This window comes from Myotis nattereri, assembly GCF_964212035.1.
Source record: "Myotis nattereri genome assembly, chromosome: 12".
In the NCBI taxonomy this organism is placed as follows: Eukaryota; Metazoa; Chordata; class Mammalia; order Chiroptera; family Vespertilionidae; genus Myotis; species Myotis nattereri.
In genome coordinates this window covers 37,031,873-37,053,885 of record NC_138087.1, presented here as the reverse complement: position 1 = coordinate 37,053,885, position 22,013 = coordinate 37,031,873, and the positions used below count along the sequence as shown (strand labels likewise).

General features: G+C 43.1%; 1 protein-coding gene across 1 annotated transcript in view; it reads left to right on the top strand.

The window, feature by feature from the left end:
• The first annotated feature begins 200 nt into the window (after nucleotides 1-200).
• SMARCA2 (SWI/SNF related BAF chromatin remodeling complex subunit ATPase 2) overlaps nucleotides 201-22,013 on the top strand; it is a 164,773-nt gene continuing 142,960 nt past the window's right edge. The window contains exons 1-3 of the mRNA XM_081104098.1: nucleotides 201-599; nucleotides 13,506-13,766; nucleotides 17,325-17,454. Coding sequence (XP_080960224.1) covers nucleotides 13,542-13,766; nucleotides 17,325-17,454 — 355 coding nt within the window. The 5' untranslated portion in view covers nucleotides 201-599; nucleotides 13,506-13,541. The remainder of the gene's footprint in view (nucleotides 600-13,505; nucleotides 13,767-17,324; nucleotides 17,455-22,013) is intronic.

Genomic DNA, 22,013 nt, shown 5'->3' with positions numbered 1-22,013 from the left:
TATCCGGGTTGCAGTTTGCGGCTGATTTTGGTGAGCGCTGGGCTGGCCGGACTGCTGGGGGGTGGGGGTGGAGGGAAGTTGGACGCGGATCAGGCAGGAAAAAAAGTTTGTCAGGGCAGCTAAGTAGGGTGGGGTGGGGGTGGAGGGGAGTGGCGAGCTCCCGTGGCTCGCGTCTCCGAACCCTCGGGGCCGACGCGAGTGTGTTCGCGCGTGAATGTGAGTGTGTTGTGCGCGCCGGGGCCAGTGCGTCGGGAGCAGCGGCGCGGGCAGATGCCCCTGCTGGCGCCCTCCCCCAGAGCCCGGGGAGGACAGGCCAGGTTGGTGGCGGGGGCAGGTCGGGGTGGCGTGTGCGTGTGGCTGTGAGGGTGAGTGTGCGCGCGCGAGCGGCAGAGAATCAGGAAGTCACAGCAGCGAAGCGCACACAGACATGTTTGATCGCCGTGACATGACGCGCGCGAGCGAGGAAGCGGCGGCCGGGGCTGGGCCGCGGGCTACGGCGCGGGCCTAGGGCTCCGGCGGACACCGGCTCCCCGCCGCCGACCGCGCCGCCACCGCAGGCTCGGCGAGCCCCGCTCCTCTTTTTGTTCCGCGGACCCCAGGTAAGCAGCCTGCGTCGCCGCCACCCGCCGGGTGCGGATCTTTCCAGTACTTTCCCTGCCCGCTCCCTCTGGTCTCCCCGCTCGCTTTTCCTGCAAAGTCAGGCAGGCGGGGGGGAAATGGGCTCCTTGCCCTTCGATCGATTGCGTGGAAACTTTCCAGCGGGAGGCATCCTGAGGGGGAAGGAGAAGGCCTTCCTGGATGTTGTCGCTTGTCAGTTCTTTCTCCTGCGGGTCCCGAGAGTGGAGTCGCTGCTCCCTGTGTGTGGCACATTCAAACTTCGGGCCTAAACGTGCCTCCAACTCTGGCAGGATTTACTCCAGCAATAAAATAAATATTCAGAGTTGTCCACTTGATCTTGCCAGGCGTTTGGCTTTTTAAAAAGAAGGAGACAGGCTCGGGGGTCGAGGGAAGTGGGAGTGTTGTGCAGAAGCCATTCCTTCTTTAGTGCCTGCACCGGTGGTTATGTAATTTTAGTAGCACATGGGTGCAGAACCCATTTGGGCTTCTCCCCTCCTTTGTTTATATAACTTTTGGGAGAGTTTTGCAAGATTGTCGCCTGTTTTCCTCCCTGCCTGACCTGAAGGAGGTTGGTGCTTTTGAAAAATCAAAGCGACCCTGGTTCGTGTCATCGCTGTCATTATGTGCAGGCTGTCTTCCCAAGTATGTGTAATGGTAGAGCATAAGGAAGACATTAAGGATACACGTTTGTCTACTGTATGGAGTGGTTACTTTTCACGTCTGTGCGTTACCAATAGCAGGGTTAAATTTTAAACTTCCATTTCAAAGGACTTACTTATTTACATCTGGTTATGCCATGCTTGTAGGAACAGAATGCTTGTATGAGCAGAAAGATTGTTGCTTGCATGTGGAGAAAATTCCTGCCGGACCAGTACAACTCAGAAACCACTGAGAGTTGTACTAAAATAAAAACCATGCCCAGTGTTGAATGTGTGTGTATTTCCTTTCAGAGGCACATTTAGATGTTTCGGGTAATACTTTCCACCATTTATTTGGGGGACCACTACCCAAGGCTTGTTTGCCCACACTAGACTTGGTAGGCTTCCAGCCCACTGCTATCAAGTGGTAAAGTGTTAAGAGGTGTGTCAGGTTTGGAGGCAAGGTGGTGCATTGTTATGCAAATTGAGACACACTTTTAGGAATTTAATTGCCCTTTTATTCTAGATTTTTTCTTTCCTTTTTTTTTTTTTTTAAAAAGCTTGCTGACAACTCAAACGTTAGCTGCTGGAAAGAAGGGATTTGGAGATACTTATTAGGTGCAAATGATAGTTATTGGCATGGACTAAAGTAAAAACACACCGCTAGACTGAGGTCCAGCTCTCTTGTTGGAAGGTATTAAAGAGAGACTCTGTATTGGTCAAGAATATTGTAGAATAAATTAAGAGTTTGGGGTATCAGGACCCTTGAAGAACTGGCAGAGGCGAGGGAGTGCTTCCTTCAATGCAGCCTTTCTCTTATGTGTTACATCAGTTACATCCCAGCTTCTGGGCTGGCTGCACTGTGGTGTTTCACAGAAAATATTCACTGCAAGAGTGTGTTCAAAGCAGCCTTAGATCTTTTCTTTTGTTCAATTTTAAAGTGGTTTTTGAGCATTTCTCGTCAGGTTTCTTGAAAAGTGCTTTGACCAACACAGGAGGCTTGGAATTTGACACACACACACAAAAAGTACCTCTGCTTGTATTATATTGTTAATACTTGAATTCTGTTTAAAATATTTCTGACAGTATAACTAGAAGGTGAGACTTTGGCAAATAATTATTTAAAACTTCTTTCCTTTAATTAAGTTTAAAGTAAGTCATTTTACTGACCAGTCTGAAAGCATATCCCATTCTTTTCTAGGAGATAATTGGGATGCCTCTTATATTACTGTAATATTTTGACATTTCATTTTTTAAAGGCTTATTATGTATTCAAGCAAGAGCATAAAAGAGAAAACTTTGATACATTATAAAAGTGGTGCGTGCCCTTTTTCCCCTTTAGAAGCCTTCCTTTGTAAACAGGGCATTTATTTGTCAAACTCTCTTAGGTCAGCAGCTTTTTGATACTCCAGAGAAATAATAAATCGCTATTTATGACATCTTGACAGGCTGCCATGAGAACAACTGAATTACCACAAACATAAGGCTAAGGGGTGTTTGCCAGCACTAGCTTGTTGAAGGTGTGTTGGTAGGACCTGACTTAACCACCAGAAGTTTTGATTCTCAGTGTTTCTGGTCAAGATCATTTTCATCAGTTGCTCACCATGAGTGGACTTTGAAAGCTCTCAGTAAGTGAGTCACATTTCTCCAGTACTTCTGGTGAAGAAATGGGAAAATTTCTGAAATGTAAAAGCCATATTTGGAACCTACTTCTGAATTTTTTCTTGTCACTTTTTTTTTTTTATGTAAAAGAATTATCTTCTGCCGAAACCGGTTTGGCTCAGTGGATAGAGCGTCGGCCTGCGGACTGAAAGGTCCCAGGTTCGATTCCGGTCAAGGGCATGTACCTGGGTTGCGGGCACATCCCCAGTGGGAGATGTGCAGGAGGCAGCTGATCGATGTTTCTCTCTCATCGATGTTTCTAACTCTCTATCTCTCTCCCTTCCTCTCTGTAAAAAATCAATAAAATATATTTAAAAAAAAAAAAGAATTATCTTCTAATTTACTCCAATTCCTTAAGTGTGTTCTGTAGATTGTTTTTGACCAATTGCGGATGCTGAATTTCTGTCATCTTTGCAAGAGTTTGTATTATGGAAACTTAATCTCTAGCCAGTTAGTAAAGTCATGGATCATTTCATAAGTAATTGGGAATAGAAAATACAGAAATACGGTGGTCAGTTATTTGGTAAAGTCTTTTAAAAAGGTCTGTGTTTTCTACCAAAGAAATTGTGACTATGTTTATAGGAAACATAGGAGTCTAAAACTTAGTTCTGCAGAGCCATTGTGAAAGGTAACATATTTATTTTCCTAAAATATCTGTTCCAAGTTAAATGGGATCTTGCAGTATGGGTTTGGAAAACTTTACAACTTTATTACTATTTATTATGACTTTATTTTTTCTCTTAATAATGTAGCACTTTTCCTTGTAGATATTATGTATTCAGGATATATTAAAAGAGAACCTTTAAGTAAGACCAGTCTTAAAGATACAGTCAAAGGTACTTGAATAATTATAACTTAGCAAAACATAAAAGAGCTGACAAAATTCAGGAGCTAAATAGTTGGGTCTTTTGAATGTTGCATATAAACAATATTTAATTTTAATCATGAGTTCATTACTCATTAATTCACTCATTTGGGATGATGTTTTAGATATGGAAGACAGGATTTTTAAAATGTTGGCAGAAGTAGTCCCCTTCCAAACTTCTGGCTTTATAGTACATTACTTTATAACTGAAGCCTACCATGAATTATGATGTTTTATTATAGATATAAGACTTTCAGAACATTTAGACAGTTATAATCAGGCTATATGCCTCTGTGATTTAAAATCTTTTAAACAGTATCCTATTGTAGTTTTCGGTATATAAGCATCTCAAGCCTTAGTCTTTAACAATATATCATCTATCTCTACTCAAGCACTAATGTTTTAGAAACTTTTCAGAAACTGAACTAATTTAAATTTGGCCTGGCCTCTTTGTAAATTGATGAATGGAATCCACAGAAGTTGAAATAAATTTAAAAATTAAAAACCATTAAATATAATTATAGCCCACCCCTCTCCTTTTTTAAAATAAATGGTTTTATTTACTGATGAGAGAGGAAGGGAAGGAGAGAGAGAGGGAGAGACAGACAGACAGACAGACAGACATTGATTAGTTGTTTCACTTACTTACGATTCATTGGTTGCTTCTTGTATGTGCCCTGACCGGGGATGGAACCCACATCCTTGGCGTGTCAGGACAATGATCTAACCAACTGAGCTACCTAACTAGGGCTCCTTTTTCGTTTGCTTGTTTTGTTTTTGTTTGTTTGTTTAAGTGGAATTCAGAATTCTCTAACCAAAAAGAGTCAGGATATGTTGGTTTATATAAGTCATCAAACTTGGAAATGGACAGCCCGTGAGGATAGCAGCCCTCTCCCATCTCCCCACTGTGCTTTTGAACCAGGCACTTGAATATTTGCAACTTTTTTGTAGCTTGCGGTTGTGCTGTTTTCCTATATGTCCTAAAATGTTATTAAGCAAAATTCATAATTCTGTAAAAAATAAATGACCTATAGTTGAGAATTGATGTGTTTTAAAGAATGTACCGGAACATGTAAACAAGAATAACAAATAGTAAACTGCAAGGGCCATGTGATACAGGGAGAGATCAGGGTGAGTTCTCTTGGGCCCATGGGATAGATAAGGTCTTCTCGATGGGTAGGGTTGCTGCTGGAGCGGGGCAGAGGTGGGGGTGATGGACTGTGATCACCTGAGATCAGAAGACAGTCTTGATAGCACAGAGGCTGAGCCTAAAGAATCTGTGAAAAGACCAGTGTACCATTTTTGACCTGGTTGCCCAGGACAAGAGGGTCCAAGGTGGGGAGAGTTTTCAAAGGATGAAGTTGGAGATGGTAGGAAGACCTGACTTCCAGGCTCATGTATGAATATTTTACGCAATGCCTATTGGAGGCTTGTCTCTCAGAAGTTTTGAGCAAGGCTATTCATGAACAGGAAATATTTTAGATGAATCTGACAGGATGTCGATTCAAGGCCAGGATGGGAATTGAGGCCTTTAGAAGGATCCTTGGGATAATGTGCATTTTTACCTGATAGCTCAGGAGGTGTCATCATGTGTAATATTTCATTTGATTCATATCAAATGTGAGGCTGTAGCTGCTATTATTATGCTTATTTGCAGATGAGGTCAAATGAACTACATGGTGATTTTCTTAATGGCATACAAATGTCATAAGTGACCATGATTCATTTTAGTTGCAAAGAACTTGAAGGGTTCCTTCTTGAAATTTTGTCCCTACTACAAAAGTTGTGGCGTATCAAAGCTCGTCTGTCCCATAACAGAATGTGGTATTGGAGTTGTGGTGCTACAGTGTGCCATGTCAACCAGAAGAGTTTTAAAGTATGTATTTCAGACTCTTGCATGTGTTTAATGTATAAATATTATCTCAGCAGACAGAGAAGGAAGTGGCTATCACTGATGCTTATCAGCATCCCAAATGAGCTTGCCTTGCCAGGGGCCTAACGGGACGTAGGAAGGACCGTCACATGGACACACACACACACACACACACACACACACACACACGCACGCACACACACACACGGCACAGTACACTGCAGGTGTGCTTTCAGACTAGCTGTCATTGGCTTGTTTGTCAAATGAGTTTTAGACATGACAGTTACCCATGGTGACCTTTATAACCACCCATGGAAGTTGATTCCTAGCTTAGAGGGATGCTCTGCTGAGCTGCTCTTTTGTTGAGGGCTTTTCTAGTACTTCGGGATTTCTCGTGAACAGTCTTTTTAAAGGATTTTTCCTCTGTGGAAGCTTTGGCTGTCCTCACGAGGAGGACATCGAATTGCATCACAGGTAGCCGGTGTCTCCAGGGTGCGGTGTGAAGAGCCAGGTTCCTGTGAGGCTGTGCCTGGGAAGCCTGGGCACTCGGCGGCCACCGCAGTGTGTGCCGTCCTCCGCCCTGCACGGAGCTGCCTCAGCCTTTGCCAGGGCTCGCTCTGAAGGATGGCCCCAAGGCAGCTTATTTAAAGGGCAGGTAGCAGCTCACATCTTAACGTGTTTCCTTGACTCCACGATGACGAGTTCACAGAAGCCCAGCAAACTTCCAACCCAACCACTTCTTTGAAAAGTATTCCACTTTGCATGGGACCCTGACAGGAATGAGCACAGGGATAAACGTTTTCCGTGCCTTGCTAGAGTTTTGGTCCGGCAGTGTGTAATACCAACTTGAAGCCCAGCGTGGTTTTTATCCGCGGCACAAACCACCACATGTGCCCTGTTTAAAGTTGCACGACAGCCCAAGAAGCACAGGGCCTTGGTAATACTTACCGCCTCCATGGGCACGAAGTTTCAATCGCACTGTACGTGCGCGCCCGCACGTGGGATTTTGTGAAAGAGCCACACTCAAGGGGCCAAAGAGCCGCATGTGGCTCGCGAGCCGCGGTTTGCCGACCACGGACCTAGCCCAACAACCTGGGCCTCTAAAAGAGAAGCTTCTGGTAGTTTTTCTTTATCTTCATCGCTGCTCTCCTGACCCAGCTCCGCTCCCCCATTAAGCTTAGCGGTGCAGTGTCCCAGTTCTAGAGCCGTGGCTGCTTCTTGTGAGGAATTATCAGTTCATTTCTAGAGAAAGCTACACAGAAGCAAGTGGCCCTTCAGGTCCGGAGAGACGCTCTGAGTCAGCGAACAGACATGAAAAGAACTCTTTTCTTTTAACTTATCTTCACTATCTCCTGAGCCTTACTGGCCTACGGAGCAGCCAGGAAACTTTGCAAGACCGAGTTATTCTTAGGGAGGTGAACTGGGCCTGGTTTTCAGTCCTAGTGGTCCACCTTTAGCCTGCACCCCAGCCTTTCTGTAGACCCCCGCAGTGATACATGTCTGCCGGAGATCTAAGATTTCCCGTCTTTCTTATGACCTTCAGTGGAGAGAGTTCTGGAGGAAGTGTTGCCTAGTCATGATGGTGGCATTTCCTCCAGCTCTTTCTGCGACTAGAAAACAGTTTCTAGGAAACGTTTGTATGTTTACTTTTATGTCAAGGCCTAGCTGACGTGCCACCCTCTCCGTGCAGCCTTCCCTAACTCCCTTTCCAAGCTGCAAGTCGCCTTTCCTGCCTGGGGCTGTGTGGGACACCTGAGCCATGCCCCTTCTTGTCTTGTAGGAGGTTCCATTTCTTTTCCTCCCTCCCTCCCTGCTATTTGTGGATTTGTGCTCCTTCCCTATCAGGCTTGCAGAGCCTGGGAGTAAGTAAGCCCTCTGGTCGTTTTTGTACATGGCCTTGTGCCCAGTGGAGAGTCAGTACAGTTGGGAATAGAGGAGTCAAATTGGGTCCCCAGGATGTTTGATTAAATATCACCGACCTCTTTAGTTCATGACATTGTCTCCACCTCCTATTCTCTCTAGGGCTTCTCTTTACTTCTCTGCCCCGTCATAAATTAATATGTTATCACAGCCATGCTCAACTGGTGTGGCTCAGTGGTTGAGCGTCCACCTATGAACCAGGAGGTCACAGTTGGATTCCCGGTCAGGGCACATGTCTGGGTTGCAGGCTCGATCCCCAGTAGGGGGCATGCAGGAGGCAGCCGATCAGTGATTCTCTCATCATTGATGTTGCAAAATCTCTCTCCAGTTTTTCCATCTTTGTTTCTCCGTCCTGTGCTTTCCACTCCTATCATTGTTGCATGCTCTCCACACCCAGGGGCGGGGGTGGGGGGGGTGGCCGGGGGTGGCCGGGGGTGGCCTGGCCTGATGGGTGCAGTGGCTCAGCATTGGCTGGGAGAGGAGAGGTAAGAGGTTCTGCTTACAGATGTGACTTTGGTCAAACTAGGTGGTCCCTTCCTGCCTTCATCATTTCAGTGGGGATGTGACAAAAATGCCTCCTCGATTTAAGTCACTAAAGTTATTATGAAGCACGAATGGGTGTGTTTAACTATTACTACAGGAGTGGGGGTCTTTGGTATTTCTGTGGATGGCAGTAAGACAGTAAGGTATGTGCTTTCTCATGGTTGGACTGGTGACCCTTAAGATCCCATGAAGCTGAGCTCTTTTAATATGCAGATGGGTGCGCTGTGGCTTTCAGCTAGGGGAGAGGAAGGAGACTGGGCTGAGGAAGATGCCTGGTGGTTGGAGCTGTGGGAAGCTCCAAACCTTTATTTTTAAAAGCACACACTCGCCAGTTGTAAAGGCAGGAACATCAGGAGGAGAAAAGACATGGTGTACTGCTGGAGAATTCTTGGCCAAGAATGCAGCGGCCTGGCTCTCAGGGAGTGCTGGTCTGAGGCAGCCTACGGGGAGGTTGGAGGACTAGCATTGCCTGTATGGGGAGGTCACTGTACCTTGCCTCGCCTCCATTCCCCCCCCCCCACACACACACACACACATTTCTTCATTACATTAGCCACATAATTGTGGAACTGGTTGTTCTTTTCTGTGACAATGTAAAACGCCCTCCCCCAACACAAAATAAAAATAAGTTTTGGGTGTTATCTCGTGGACAGATCAACCACGACCCTATCAAGGTTATCTGAGCGCTCTCCTCTCCCTCACCGCCCTGTCTGCGGCATTTCATTCGCCCTTTGAAGAAGAAAGGAAGGAAGGGGGGTTGGATTCCTAGGGATACTTGCAGGGTTGAAGAGGGAGAGGCCCAGTTGGCCAATACTGGGCTTTAAACCTTAATCATAGTAACTTAGTAACAACATGCACGGCTGCCAAAGACTGGTACCTGTTGTCGTTCATTACCTCCCCCCCCCCTTGCTTTACACTGTGGGGAGGTTTCATCAGGCACCTGAGCTGTGCTGTCAAGTTGCCACCAGAAATGAAGAGGCCAGGACTGTGCCGCCTCTCTGAGAGGTGCTCCTCTTCAGCACACCTGTCGTGGCCGCCGCAAGACGCCCGTCCTGGGACAGCCCAGATCTGGCCACAGAGCCTCCTCCCGTGCAGGAAGGTTGCGAGATGCTCCCCGTGGTCGGATAGACAGACGGAGGGAGCCTTGAGAGACTCCTATCCCAAGCCCAGAGGAGGCCTAGAGACCCCGAGGGAAAGGCACGTGGCTCAGGGCCCTAGAATTAGCGGCGACTCTGAGAGGAAAGACTCGGGTCTCTGGACTCCCAGTCAAAAGCCAGAGAGTAACTACCACATTCAAGGTGTGTGACAGTCCAGATTCCTGCCAATCATGAGCCCTGTGGCACGGGGGGCGTTCTACTAGACTGTGCTATTTCTCTGAGCTAGTTTCTCATTTGTGAGTCATGCTCCGTAATGGGCACATTCATTACGTGTATGCATCTGAAGGTTCTCTTAGGAAAAAGTTAACTGCATGGTATTAATATTCCACTTATATGTCCATACTTTTCCCTTTTCCTTCTCAAGTGTTTTTCACTTTAAGTTTTTAGTAGTTTCCTTTAACAAAAAAATAAAAATGAGGAGCATAGTTATGGGGCTGTGTATAGGTAATCACAGCATTCTATGGGATTCCCAGATGAAGGCGATCATATTTGTAGAAAGGAGTATTATAGGTAATGTATATTAAAACATGAAAAGTAGGACTACCAGGCAAAGTACTTGTATTGTCATTGTTCAGGTTTGTGATATATTAATGTCGTAGCTCTTGAAGCCTATTTCAAGGCAAATTATAACTGGAAGTAAGCAATTTCCTCTTATTCACAAAAAAATAAAGGGGTGTGTTAGTTTGCTGACATACATAAAAGAACATAACTTGTAGTGCCCCTGAATTGACGTCGGCTTCCTAAATTTAAAATGCCGACTGAACGTGTGTGTGTGTGTGTGTGTGTGTGTACGTGTGTGAAGGGGTGGGCTGCCAAAAAATGTTACTTCCGTCTGCTTTGTTAATCACAAAGAATAAATAATAACATTTGGCTCTCTAGAGAATTCAAGGCTGTAATTCACCCGCGGGGCTTCCCTGTTGTTTTAGAAACTGCTTGAACTACATTTTTGGTCCCATCTTCTATCAGCAAAAGAGTTTGAGTGATCCCTGCTTATATTCACTCCAAAGCAGCCTATCATCGCTTTCCGTTTTAGGCCTAACTCATCAGAATGCCCTAAATTCTTTTTTAAAATTTTTTTACTAAAGTATAGTTGGCATATACAATTGTATTAGTTTCTGGTGTGCAACATGATGATTTGGTATTTATATGCCTTGCAATGTGATCACCACAATAAGTCTATTAACAGTCATTATTATTATGATACTGTAGGCCCAGTGCACGAAATTCATGCACTAGGAGTGTCCCTCAGCCCAGCCTGTGCCCTCTTGCAATCTGGAAGCCCTCGGCGAATGTCTGACTGCTGACATTCCAGCAGTCGGACGGACATCCTTAGGGCGGTCGCGGAGGCAGGAGAGGCTCCTGCCACTGCTGCTGCGCTCGCTCGCCAGCCATGAGCCTGGCTTCTGGTTGAGTGGCGCTCGCCTTGTGGGAGCACACTCACCACCAGGGTGCAGCTCCTGTGTTGAGCATCTGCCCCTGGTGGTCAGTGCCCATCATAGCGACCGGTGGTTCTGCTGTTCAGTCAATTTGCATATTAGCCTTTTTTTATATATTCCCTGTGTTGTACACTATATCCCTGTGGCTTCTTTATCTAATAACTGGAAGTTTGTACTCTTATTCCCCTTCACATTTTTCACTTATTCCCCACCCCTTCCACTCTGGCAACCATCAGTTTGTTCTATCTGTGAGTCTGTTGCTCTTTTGTTTTGTTTATGTGTTTTTGTTTTGTTTTTTTAGATTCTACGTAGAAGTGAAATCATATGGTACAGTAGGTCCTCGGGTTACATTGGAGATCCGTTCCTATAGCACAACGTGACGCGGTTTTCGCCATAAGTCTGAGCCCACCCACATCAGCACCTGCGTCACTCACGTGGAGCACATCCACAGCAGTAATGAAGTGAAACAGTAAAAAAAAATTAAAAGAAAGATAATTCCTGACCTTTACTTGTGGTAAATAAATAATAAAAAAACATAAAGTACATATGTACATACGTTGAAGTTATGGAACTTTTTTTTTTTTAATAAATAAATGGGAGATGGTGACGTAACCACGAAACGACGTACATGGAGTCCCGACGTAACCCAGGACTGCTGTATTTGTCTCCGTCTGACTTCTGCCCTGAGTTCTTGCCTACGCTTTTAAGGTTTCTTTTTTTCAATTACAGATTACATTCAATATTATTTTCTGTTAGTTTCAGGTGCGTAGTATAATGATTGGGCAGTCATACTTTACAAACTGGTCCCTGTGAACACACCTCAGACACTGATTGCTCTATAATTTTTATACATAAAATAATTGACTCTGTTAATCGTTTGCCCTTGAAATTGTCGTTTCAGTTCATTCAGATTTTTTGTGTGCACTTACTACATGCTGGGCAGAGGTGCTGGGGATACAGGAATGAAAAAGAGCCAAACCTGTCTTCATGGCCTTCACAGTCTAGAGATTCTGCCAGAGGTGATAGTAGGTAGCTAAGAATGGAACTAATGTGGGGTGTTTTTTTAAACCTCTACTTTCACTGTGGAGAGGGCCTTGTTATAGGTCTGGGCCCTTGTGGTCTAATTCTATCCCTGCCACTGAGCAGTGGGTAAGTAAATCTCTTATGGTGTCTCATTCTCTATTTTGTGAGGGTAACAGCAGAAAGCTTTTGTGTGTACAGGTGTGTGCCCCCAGATAACATACTGTGTAATAATTACTATCACTAGTGGCATTCAGCTATCTTTCTGGGATCATTGATCTCCATCAGGATTTGGAAAAACACTTATTTACTCGTTTTTGGCTCATGTCCAAGATGCAGTTGTACCCACCCCAAGAGGGAGCTCCTCAGTGGGGATGCCAAGAAGTTTCAGAGCGTGGGCCATGGAATATGACTTTGCTGAAATAGACCCAGAATTGACATACCTCATCTGTGGTGGGTCCCGATCCAGGCGTCATGGATGACTTCTCTTGGAATATTGGACCACAGAGAGGCCTAGGACGAATTCTCGACTGTCCAAGTTGTCTTCCATTGGCTGGCAGGAGGACCATGTCTTAAACTGATCCTTCTGATCACCTCTGGTTTTGTGGCGGTGGTGGGGAAGATAATGCTAAAAAGAGTGGTCACAGGAGAAGAAAACACTAATTTGAAAAAAATATAGGCACCTTTATGTTCCTTGCAGTATTATTTACAATAGCTAAAACATGGAAATAGCTTAAGTGCCCATTGGTAGATGAATGGATTAAGGAGATGGAAATTACTCAGCCGTTAAAAGGAAGGAACTCTTGAGGGCAGTATTATGCTAAGTGAAACAAGTCAGACGGAGAAGACAAATACCGTATGATTTCACTTATATGTGGAATCTTAAAAAAAAAGCAATGAACAAACAAAATCATAGGAAGAACAGATGGGAAAGGTGTTGAGAGGAGTGCGAAATGGGTAAAGGGGGTCAATTGTATGGTGATGGATGGTAACTAGATTTACAGCGGTGTACACCTTGCAGTGTATCCAAACATCTATAATGTTGAACACCTGAACTATATATAATCTGAATACCAATTTAATAATAATAATAATAATAATAATAATAGATGGCTGCTTATTGTGCCAGGCAAAGAACTGTGCTTTTACATGTATTGTTGCATTTCACTCTCAGCTAATAATTATATCACATGGACCCATATTTGTCTGACTCCCATAACCTCTGCTTTTCCTATGATTGGGGATTCTCTTTCATTCTCAATTTATGGAATTGTAATTTTCGCTATCTGGGATTTTAACTACCTAGGATTTTCTATGAAGTTTTGAATGTCCATTTACTTATGAAAATGGATGTTGGTTGGATATGTTTTAAGGGGGTTATATTTTAATGGCTTTGGGAGGTTAATGACTTGCTAGGTGCCCCAGCCAGTAAGTAATGGAGAGCATCTGTTGGCTTCAGTAATAAATTTCAAACTTGTTCAGAATTCTGCTTATGTGCTAAATTTGAGTTTCTCCAGTGAGTACTTTTTGTATCTTAGATGATTTATATCTTTCTGGGGAATCATTTAGAGTATTTTTTTCTTTTAAACAAGTGGTCTTCATAAAGACTAGGGCAGATGGATATATATCACATTCAAACATCTGGAGCAGGCAGAGCAGTTCTGTTTGATGTTTGTTATAAAAATGGCACCGTCAAATACTAACAACTGTTTTATTCTGATCTTAGCATCATGTTGAAAACATTCCTTTTTTTCCCCCTTCTTTTCAACTCAGTATCATTGTACTGACTGGCAGAGACAGGAGAAGTAGATGTCCACACCCACTGACCCTGGTGCGATGCCCCACCCAGGGCCTTCGCCAGGGCCCGGACCCTCTCCTGGACCGATTCTCGGACCTAGTCCGGGACCTGGACCATCTCCAGGTTCCGTCCACAGTATGATGGGGCCAAGTCCTGGACCTCCAAGTGTCTCACACCCTATGCCGACGATGGCATCTGCCGACTTCCCGCAGGAAGGCATGCATCAGATGCACAAGGTAAGAGGTTCTTCTCCTGTTCAGGCTCATCTTCTGCGTCGTGGACGGCTAATGTCCCTGATAACCCCTGCCCCTCTGTTTCTGCTGCTTTTACCAGAGAAGCTAGGTCTTTGTCTTACCCTGAATATTATTAAAAACATACCTTCTGAGGCTTGTTTATTGTTACAGATGTTGCACTAGTCAGGAAGATCAGATCGTGGCTTTTTAAAAAGAGAAGATAGACTATGCAGTTCTGATAATTAAATTCTCTGATGTATGGGTTGCAGCTATTTTGGCTTGATGAATAAGTGTATAAATGAATAAGTCTGACTATATGTGTTCAGTAACTTATATCATCCACAAATGAACATACTGAGAATTATTCTTTCTTTAAAATGTTGGTGTTTATTTTAAAAATTAGATCTCAAAGAGTAAAAGGAACATGAGTCCCTTCCTAAAGATTTTAGGTAGTTTCTAGGGAGGCCCTCGCAGGCACTTGGCTGTCTCTCTCAGTGGCTTCATTCTGGGAGAAGGGCCTGATTTAGCTGAGCTCGGGGCCAGCCGTCTGTTTCTGGACTGTTATAATGATCCTCTGTTTGTGAGACTTGGATTGTTGCTGTGGGGATGGTCATACTGGGACAGTTTTGGCATTAGGCCTTCACAGGACATGCAAAGAAGAGAGAACAGCCTTTGGAGCAAGTAAACAAGAGCCTCTGAGACAATTTGCCTTGAAAGTCAGCAGAAGTCAAGGAAACTCTGTGAGGCCACTGCCTATTACCTGAAGGTCGTGCCTGATGAGACAGTAGAGGTTTTACGTCCCCTGTGGATGACATTACGGGGATAGGGTGGTGGGATGCCTCTTAATGTTAAATAGACAAAACATGGGAGATACTGGTTTAAAATGGAAAGATTTCTGCAAAAAAGAGCAAGTCTTTCTTCTAATTGTGTGGGACTGTAGGTCAATTTTAAGCTAAGGCATTGGAGACCAAAAGAAAAGACCCACTTCTTTACAAATTTTGTAATTTGATGATTTTCAAATCAGAAAAGTAACATAGTGTTATTTTGAAAAATGAAACCATACTGAGATAAAGGAAATGGTTAATCCTGGCTCTACCCCAGTTGACAGCTTTTCACACCTTACTTTTCTCCATGCTCAGTAAAAATCATACACAGGTGTGATTTTTTAAAATAATTTTTCTTTCACCATAATAGAATCATATTCCTACTTAATTACTCTGCAACTTTCTTCTTTGCATTTAAAAATATATTGTGAATATCCCTATAATGTTCCCAAGTTCTCTCTCCTTTTATTTTTAGAAAAAGAAAAACAAACACATTTTTAGCTTGTCAGGTAGCTGATGAAATGAAACTGTTTTTTATATCATATTTTTAGCAGACATATTGAACATATAGACAGACTGAAGTCATTAAATTGTCTTCTGCTCATATTAAATTAATTTGGGAGTTGTATTATAGATCTGATCTGTCACTTGTAAAACCTTAGTCCAGATGGGTTAAATAATTTCAGAATGGGTTAAGGATGTCTCACCTCCAAAATGAAAGATAAAATGTGAAGGACATATTTAGCTAATCTCTGTGATTATTTAAGCATTTAAAAGTTAGCTGGCCCTAGCCGGTTTGGCTCAGTGGATAGAGCATCGGTCCCAGGTTCGATTCCAGTCAAGGGCACATGCCTGGGTTGTAGGCTCGATCCCCAGTGGGGGACTTGCAGGAGGCAGCTGCTCCATGAGTCTCTCTCATCATGGATGTTTCTCTCTCTCTCTCCCTCTTCCTACCTCTCTGCAATCAATAAAAATATATTTTAAAAAATGTTAGCTGTATAAATAAGTGTTGGGTCAGTGTTACATTTTTGCACTGGGTTGTTTTTATTAATAATTATCTCTTCCAGCCCCTTCTGTTCACATGTCCTCATATTCTCTACCCTCATCTAAACTCTGTTTTGTTTGGTTTTGCTCTCATTCTGCAAGGTGTGCATTTTTTTTGGCCAATCTGGTTCTCCTGAACCCCCAGCCCCTCAGATAATTCCCTGGGTGAGGACGGGTTTAGTGCCTAAGTTCACACCTGCTGACCAGATGCCTTCGCTTTCTTACTCTTTTTATGGACAGCTGTCTTCCTTGTCTTTCTCCCCCTTCTCCCTCTGCGCGTCAGCTTTTTGCTTTGCAGCATTACTGGAAATAAATAAACAAGTGGCCTAAATGCATCTGCTGTGTTGCTTTGATTTCCTCCCTATTATTACTATTTAACACACTCAGAGACACTCTTTATACCAAACCCTTCCCATTTTTCTTCTGAACATCCTCTTTATGGTACATTTTTCCTCTTTTCAAGTGCATGCTTTTGACTCTGCAGAAATTAACTTTCCTTTCTCCAAAACTGCAAACATTCATGCTTTCTTGCTTGAAGTTATTTGGTTTCTATAAACTCCTGGAAATATTCCTTTCAGGCTGTTTTTGAAAATTGCTGTTGCAGTTTGCAGAGGAATCGACTTTGCCTTTCCCAAAACACATGCTCCGATGCCCAATTCTGGATTGGATTAACGTCCACTTAATAGCTATTTATTGTGTGTCTGTTATGTACTAGGCCTCAAGTCCTGTTCCCAGACCCTGTGTTCTTAATTTTTCCCCAAACTGTGCCTTTAACCTTTAACCTTGTTCAGTCTTGCCCCTCTCTGTGGCACAGCTTCATCTGTTTCACTGCCCTTCCCTTTCAGTGGTCACCCCATTCTCTGCTCTACCCAGTCTGTTTCTCTTTTCCCAACTGCCATGGAACTTTCTGGTTTCAACTTTTCAACTTTCCGTAGTCCCTTCTGCTCTGATGACAAAAAATTACCCAACAAATCGATCATCACAGACATTAAAATAGTCTTCCTTCAGACTTGAGACTAACTTCATCACAGGGCAGGTTTCAGGACTGACCTAAGAAGGTATGGAAGAACAGCTTTTATTTGTACACCTTGTGAGCAGAATTTTATTTTTACTTTCGGGTTTTGACATTATAGGAAAAATTCAACTGTTTATACTCTTAACTTTTGACTTAACAGGTAGTTTTGATGATCCTATTGATGTAGTCTTTTTAATTTTTGTCCCCACCTCTAAAATATATGTAATATATTATAATAATACAGTGGGGCCTTGACTTACGAGTTTAATTCATTCCGTGATGGAGCTCGTAACTCAAATTACTCGTATGTCAAATCAATTTTCACCATTACAATGATACGTGATGCTGGGCTGATGTTGTGGTGTTCACTGTGACGTTCGCTGCGCCAACTAGCGGTGGGGTGTCTGAAGCTGGCTCGTAACCCGAATTTTAGCTCGCAACTCAAAGCAAAAAATCAGCCGAGAGACAGCTCGTATCTCGAAAAACTCATTAGTCGGGACACTCGTAAGTCAAGGCCCCACTGTATGTGTAATGTAGGTGTAAAAATATATGACTATTGTATGGGTGATAGGTGATTTGTGCCACCGTTTTGAGGACTTTAGAGAGGGGACTTACAACTCCAGATAGAGATGCTCTATATGAAGGCGGTATCTAACAGCGGTGCTTCGCCTGTTTCAGCCCATGGATGGCATGCACGACAAGGGCATTGTAGAAGACATCCACTGCGGGTCCATGAAGGGCACCGGCATGCGACCACCTCACCCCGGGATGGGCCCGCCCCAGAGTCCGATGGATCAACACAGCCAAGGTCTGTAACGCTACATGCCTGATTTTGGCTTCAAACCGTAGTCGTTCGTCTTTCATATTGGTTATTTTTACTGTGACTTCCAAAGAACATGTCAGAGGAGGAGTGAATCCAGCAGGTTTCTTTTCTCTATAGAAATCACGCCCAGTCCCCACCAACACCACTTGGTTATTCATGTGGTCACTTTTACTAACAAAATCCTAGTAATTTCACCAGCTTCCACTAGCTAGCAGAGGGCCCTGTGTACGTCATTCGGAACCTTTGTCATGATCTAGTGAGGTGAATTATATCACCCCGCTTTTATAGATGGGAGAAAAGAGAATTTACTTGGTTTTCCCAGTTCCCACCACCTGTAAGTGACAGGGCCGGGAGGAGGATCCTGGTCTGCCTCCCAACAACATGTGAAGGCACAGTGCGCCACCTGAGTCCCTCAGACTGCACATGCATACATACGTTGCCTGAAAGGTGCCCTTTTTGGCAGTGGAATGACCTGTCATGGCTGGTGGGTAGTTGTATTAGTCTCCTAGGCCTGCCGTAACAAATTACCACAAACTGGGTGGCTTCAAACAATGGAAAATCATTCTTTCACAGGAGACTAGAAGTCTGAAATCAAGGTACCAGCAGGGCCGTGCACTCTGAGGACTGTAGGAAGAATTTGTTGCCTCTTCCTAGCTTCTGTAGATTGTCAGCATCCTTGGAATTCTTTGGCTTGCTGATCTATCCCTCCTATCTCTGTCTTGGTCTCCACATGACATTTTTCCTGTGTGTCTGGGTTGGTTTCCAGATTTCCCTCCTCTCATAAAGATGCCGGTCATCAGATTAGGACCTACTCTAATTCACTATGACCTCATCCTTTTAAAAAATATATGTATTTTTATTGATTTCAGAGAGGAAGGGAGAGGGAGAAAGAGATAGAAGCATCAATGATGAGAGAGAATCCTCAATCAGCAGCCTCCCACAGAGCCCCTTACGGGGTATCAGAGCCCACCACCCAGGCATGTGCCCTAACTGGGAATCGAACTGTTATCTCCTGGCTCATAGATCAATGCTCAACCACTGAGCCATGCTGGCTGGGCAACCTCGTCTTAATTACATCTGCAAGGATCCTATTCCCAAATAAGGTTACATTCACAGGAACTAGGGGTTAGGGTTTCAAACTTATCTTTGTAGAGGGCACAATTCAACCCACAATAATGGCCAAATCAATATATGGACTATTTCTCTTCTTCTTGGTGCCTTTTCCCCTCACTGTTGGAGGCATGTAAAGATACCTCAAAGTCTTTTGAATACAATGTAACTTGTTTTCAGAATCATGGTATGGTCATTAAACATGCAAGGGGCATGGGTTATTCTAGCACTAATTAACCCCAGTATGTTGATATTCTAATTCAAAGTTTATGGTTTATGCATTCTTTTGTATACTCCTATGTAATTTAATATATACTAGTATGAGCTTTTTTCTCCATCCATGATTAGGCCTCCAACCACCTGAGAGAAGGTTTTTGAGTGTAAAGATTTAGAAAAATGTAGTCAGTTTTATCCTATCTAATAAAGAGGGAATATGCTAATTGACCCTCACACCATCGCAAAGATGGCAGCACCCACAGCCAATAAGGAGGGAATATGCTAATTGACTGTCCCACCCTCAAAAAGATGGTGGCGCCCACAGCCAATAAGGAGGGAATATGCTAATTGACTGCCCCGCCCTCAAAGATGGAAAGTCATGGTGGCATAGGAGTGTTTCTTCATTAATATGCAAACAGGGTTGTGAATATCCCAGACTCGATCTGAATTTTGATAACAGGTAGGTATAGTTGCAGATGACTCACAAAATCTTGACCATGTCAGAAAAGCATCCTGAAAAAGTCTTGAGATGTTTTACAGTCCAGGAAGAAAAAAATTGACCCATTTAGTGTTAAGAATGAATTAAAATTCTAAGGAGCTAGGTGTGTTCACAGAGCTAATGTAGCTCTAATTTTTAATACTTGGGAAGTCCAGATGAGCTGTATTCAGTGATTGGCAAAGCCATGTGCTTGCTCTATCTGTTCTGGCTTTGTAGTGCCTCTAACTGTGGGCCATGGGAAAACTCCAAAATGTATGAATTTTAATGGAGTATTTTTACTTTTATGTATCTTCAAATTTCTCTCATTGCTTGGCTCCTTTCATCAACTTAAGAATGATGATTTTTCTTGGATTCTCCAACACTTGGCACCAATGTGTATGTAGCACATAACTGGATACATACTTAGTAAATTTTGTTCAATTAGGTAGAGAAGTGAACTTATGCACTCAGAAATCAACAATTTTAAATAAATCTTCATTTTTATATTATTTCAGTAAATTATAATTACTTTGAAATGCAGGGGCCTGCATTAAGTGCAGTCAAAATAAGCATGTAATATTTTTTCTAAAATAGTGAAAGTGCGTTATAGGCCAGGGAATGAATTATTTAAACATTTATTTTTGACAAAGTAGTATTGGTATAATGCAGTCTTATTTAGTATAATGATTTTAAAAGACTTTAGACTCTATAATAACATGTATCTTTAAAAACCCTAGTGTAGAGAGCCATTTATAAACACACAGGTACAGAGAGATGTGGTATTGATCAGAAACCTGCCAGCTTTAACTACCTAGCAACCTATTAAGTTATTTTAAGTGATTGGTTGAGAAGCAAAACCATTTCTTTCAATAAATGCTGAATTGTGTACTTTATGGTACCAATGATAACATTGTTTATTTTTAGTTCTTGGGTAAAAAAAAAAGTCTTCAAAGGCAAGTATATAATATTTCGTGTTTGCATGTGTGAGTGTGTGTGTGTATAGAGAAAATTCATATAAAATTGGCACTTATAAGTTCAAGATTATTAAAAGGAGAAAGATGATTGTGTCGCTCTGAGGCAAGGTGAAACTAGGGAGATGATGGCCTTTGAGGACGAGGAAAAGAAAACTGCCATATTTTGACTGCTTTTGAATGAGCATATCAAACTAGATTTCAAAAAGAGCAGATTCTGTATCAACATTGTCATCCTCAGACAAATACTCACACTTGGGCAATTTCCTCACTCTGTTTCTTCAACTAAAGATAATTGCCAAAATACTTTGTTTCATTGTTTAGATTCTGTTTTACCTAAAGTTTATTGAATGCTAGTCATTTAGAACAAAAAATTCTCTTTATCTGAATCACTGTCACATCCTATATAATAAAAGCCTAATATGCTAAGTGTCCAGTCATCTGGTCCTTAGTTCAACCAATCAAAGCATAACATGCTAATGATATGCTAAGGTTGCTCAACCGTTCACTATGATGTGCACTGACCACTAGGGGGCAGACAGTTGGCCAGCCGACCAGTCACTATGACATGCATTGACCACCAGGGGGCAGATGCTCCGACTGGTAGATTAGCTTGCTGCTGGTGTCCGGCCAATCGGGACTGAGCAAGACGGGCTGGACATGCCCTGGAGCCCTCCCGCAGTCTCTCCCAGGCTGGCCAACCTCCTGCGTCCCTCCCTGGCCCTGATCATGCATTGGTGGGGTCCCTTGGCCTGGCCTGCACCCTCTCGCAATCCGGGACTCCTCAGGGATGTTGGAGAACCGGTTTTGTCCCTATCCCGCAGGGACCCCACCAGGCCGAGGGACCCCACTGGTGCATGAATTTGTGCACCAGGCCTCTAGTCTTTAATATCATTCTGTGATAGAATGATTCTATTGACATCCCCTATAAATTCTAGGAAGCGATTTTCCCACCTTCAGTTTCTTCTTATTAAATTTGAGGTAAAATTTTGTTTATTGATTAATTATGGAAAGTGATTTTTACTCTACTTTCAGTTTCTTTTTTAACCAGTTTAAAGTAAAATTAATTATTGTGCATAATGTAACTGTCTCACATTCATAACTTTGCTCACAGTTCACAGTTTACACAAGATGTGATAAACAATTTTATATAGTTAAGACTGGATTGTTCATTATGTTTTGGTTCATTATGTTAGGCATCCTCTGATTTATCATAAGTAAGCTGTAATTGATAACCTTAGGAAATAGGAGAGACCAGAGGCAGGAGACATATGACCCATTTTAACACCTTCTACTATGAGTGTCATTAGCTTTGGTAGGAAGTTTTTCTCCCTGTGATAGGTGCAGGGTTGGCCAAAAGGTGCCTGGAAGGTGTTTTATAATGAACAAAAGCTTTGCACCAGCATTACAATTAGAGAGCTAAGCCTCATTAAAAAAGGAAGAATGTTGTTAATGATGAAGATAGGTGTATGTTATTGGAATTAAATTTCTGTTGGCTTTGCAGGCTGCTTTCAGGGGCATTTTCTTGGCTAACTTATATGACCAACTAGAGCCCTGATGGCTGTGTGGTTTTGTGCTCCCCATGGAGGAGGGATTTGGAGAACGAGGGTAGTTCTTCATTTCTCTTCAGGACAGGATTTCTCTGAAAGTTCTACTGGTCACCAATTGATCCAACAAAAACCCTACTCTCGTCTTAGGGGATCAAGCTAAATGTGTTTCCCTTTCCCACTGTCAATCTGAGGTGAAAGTAACTGTGTCCTTTCCTTTCT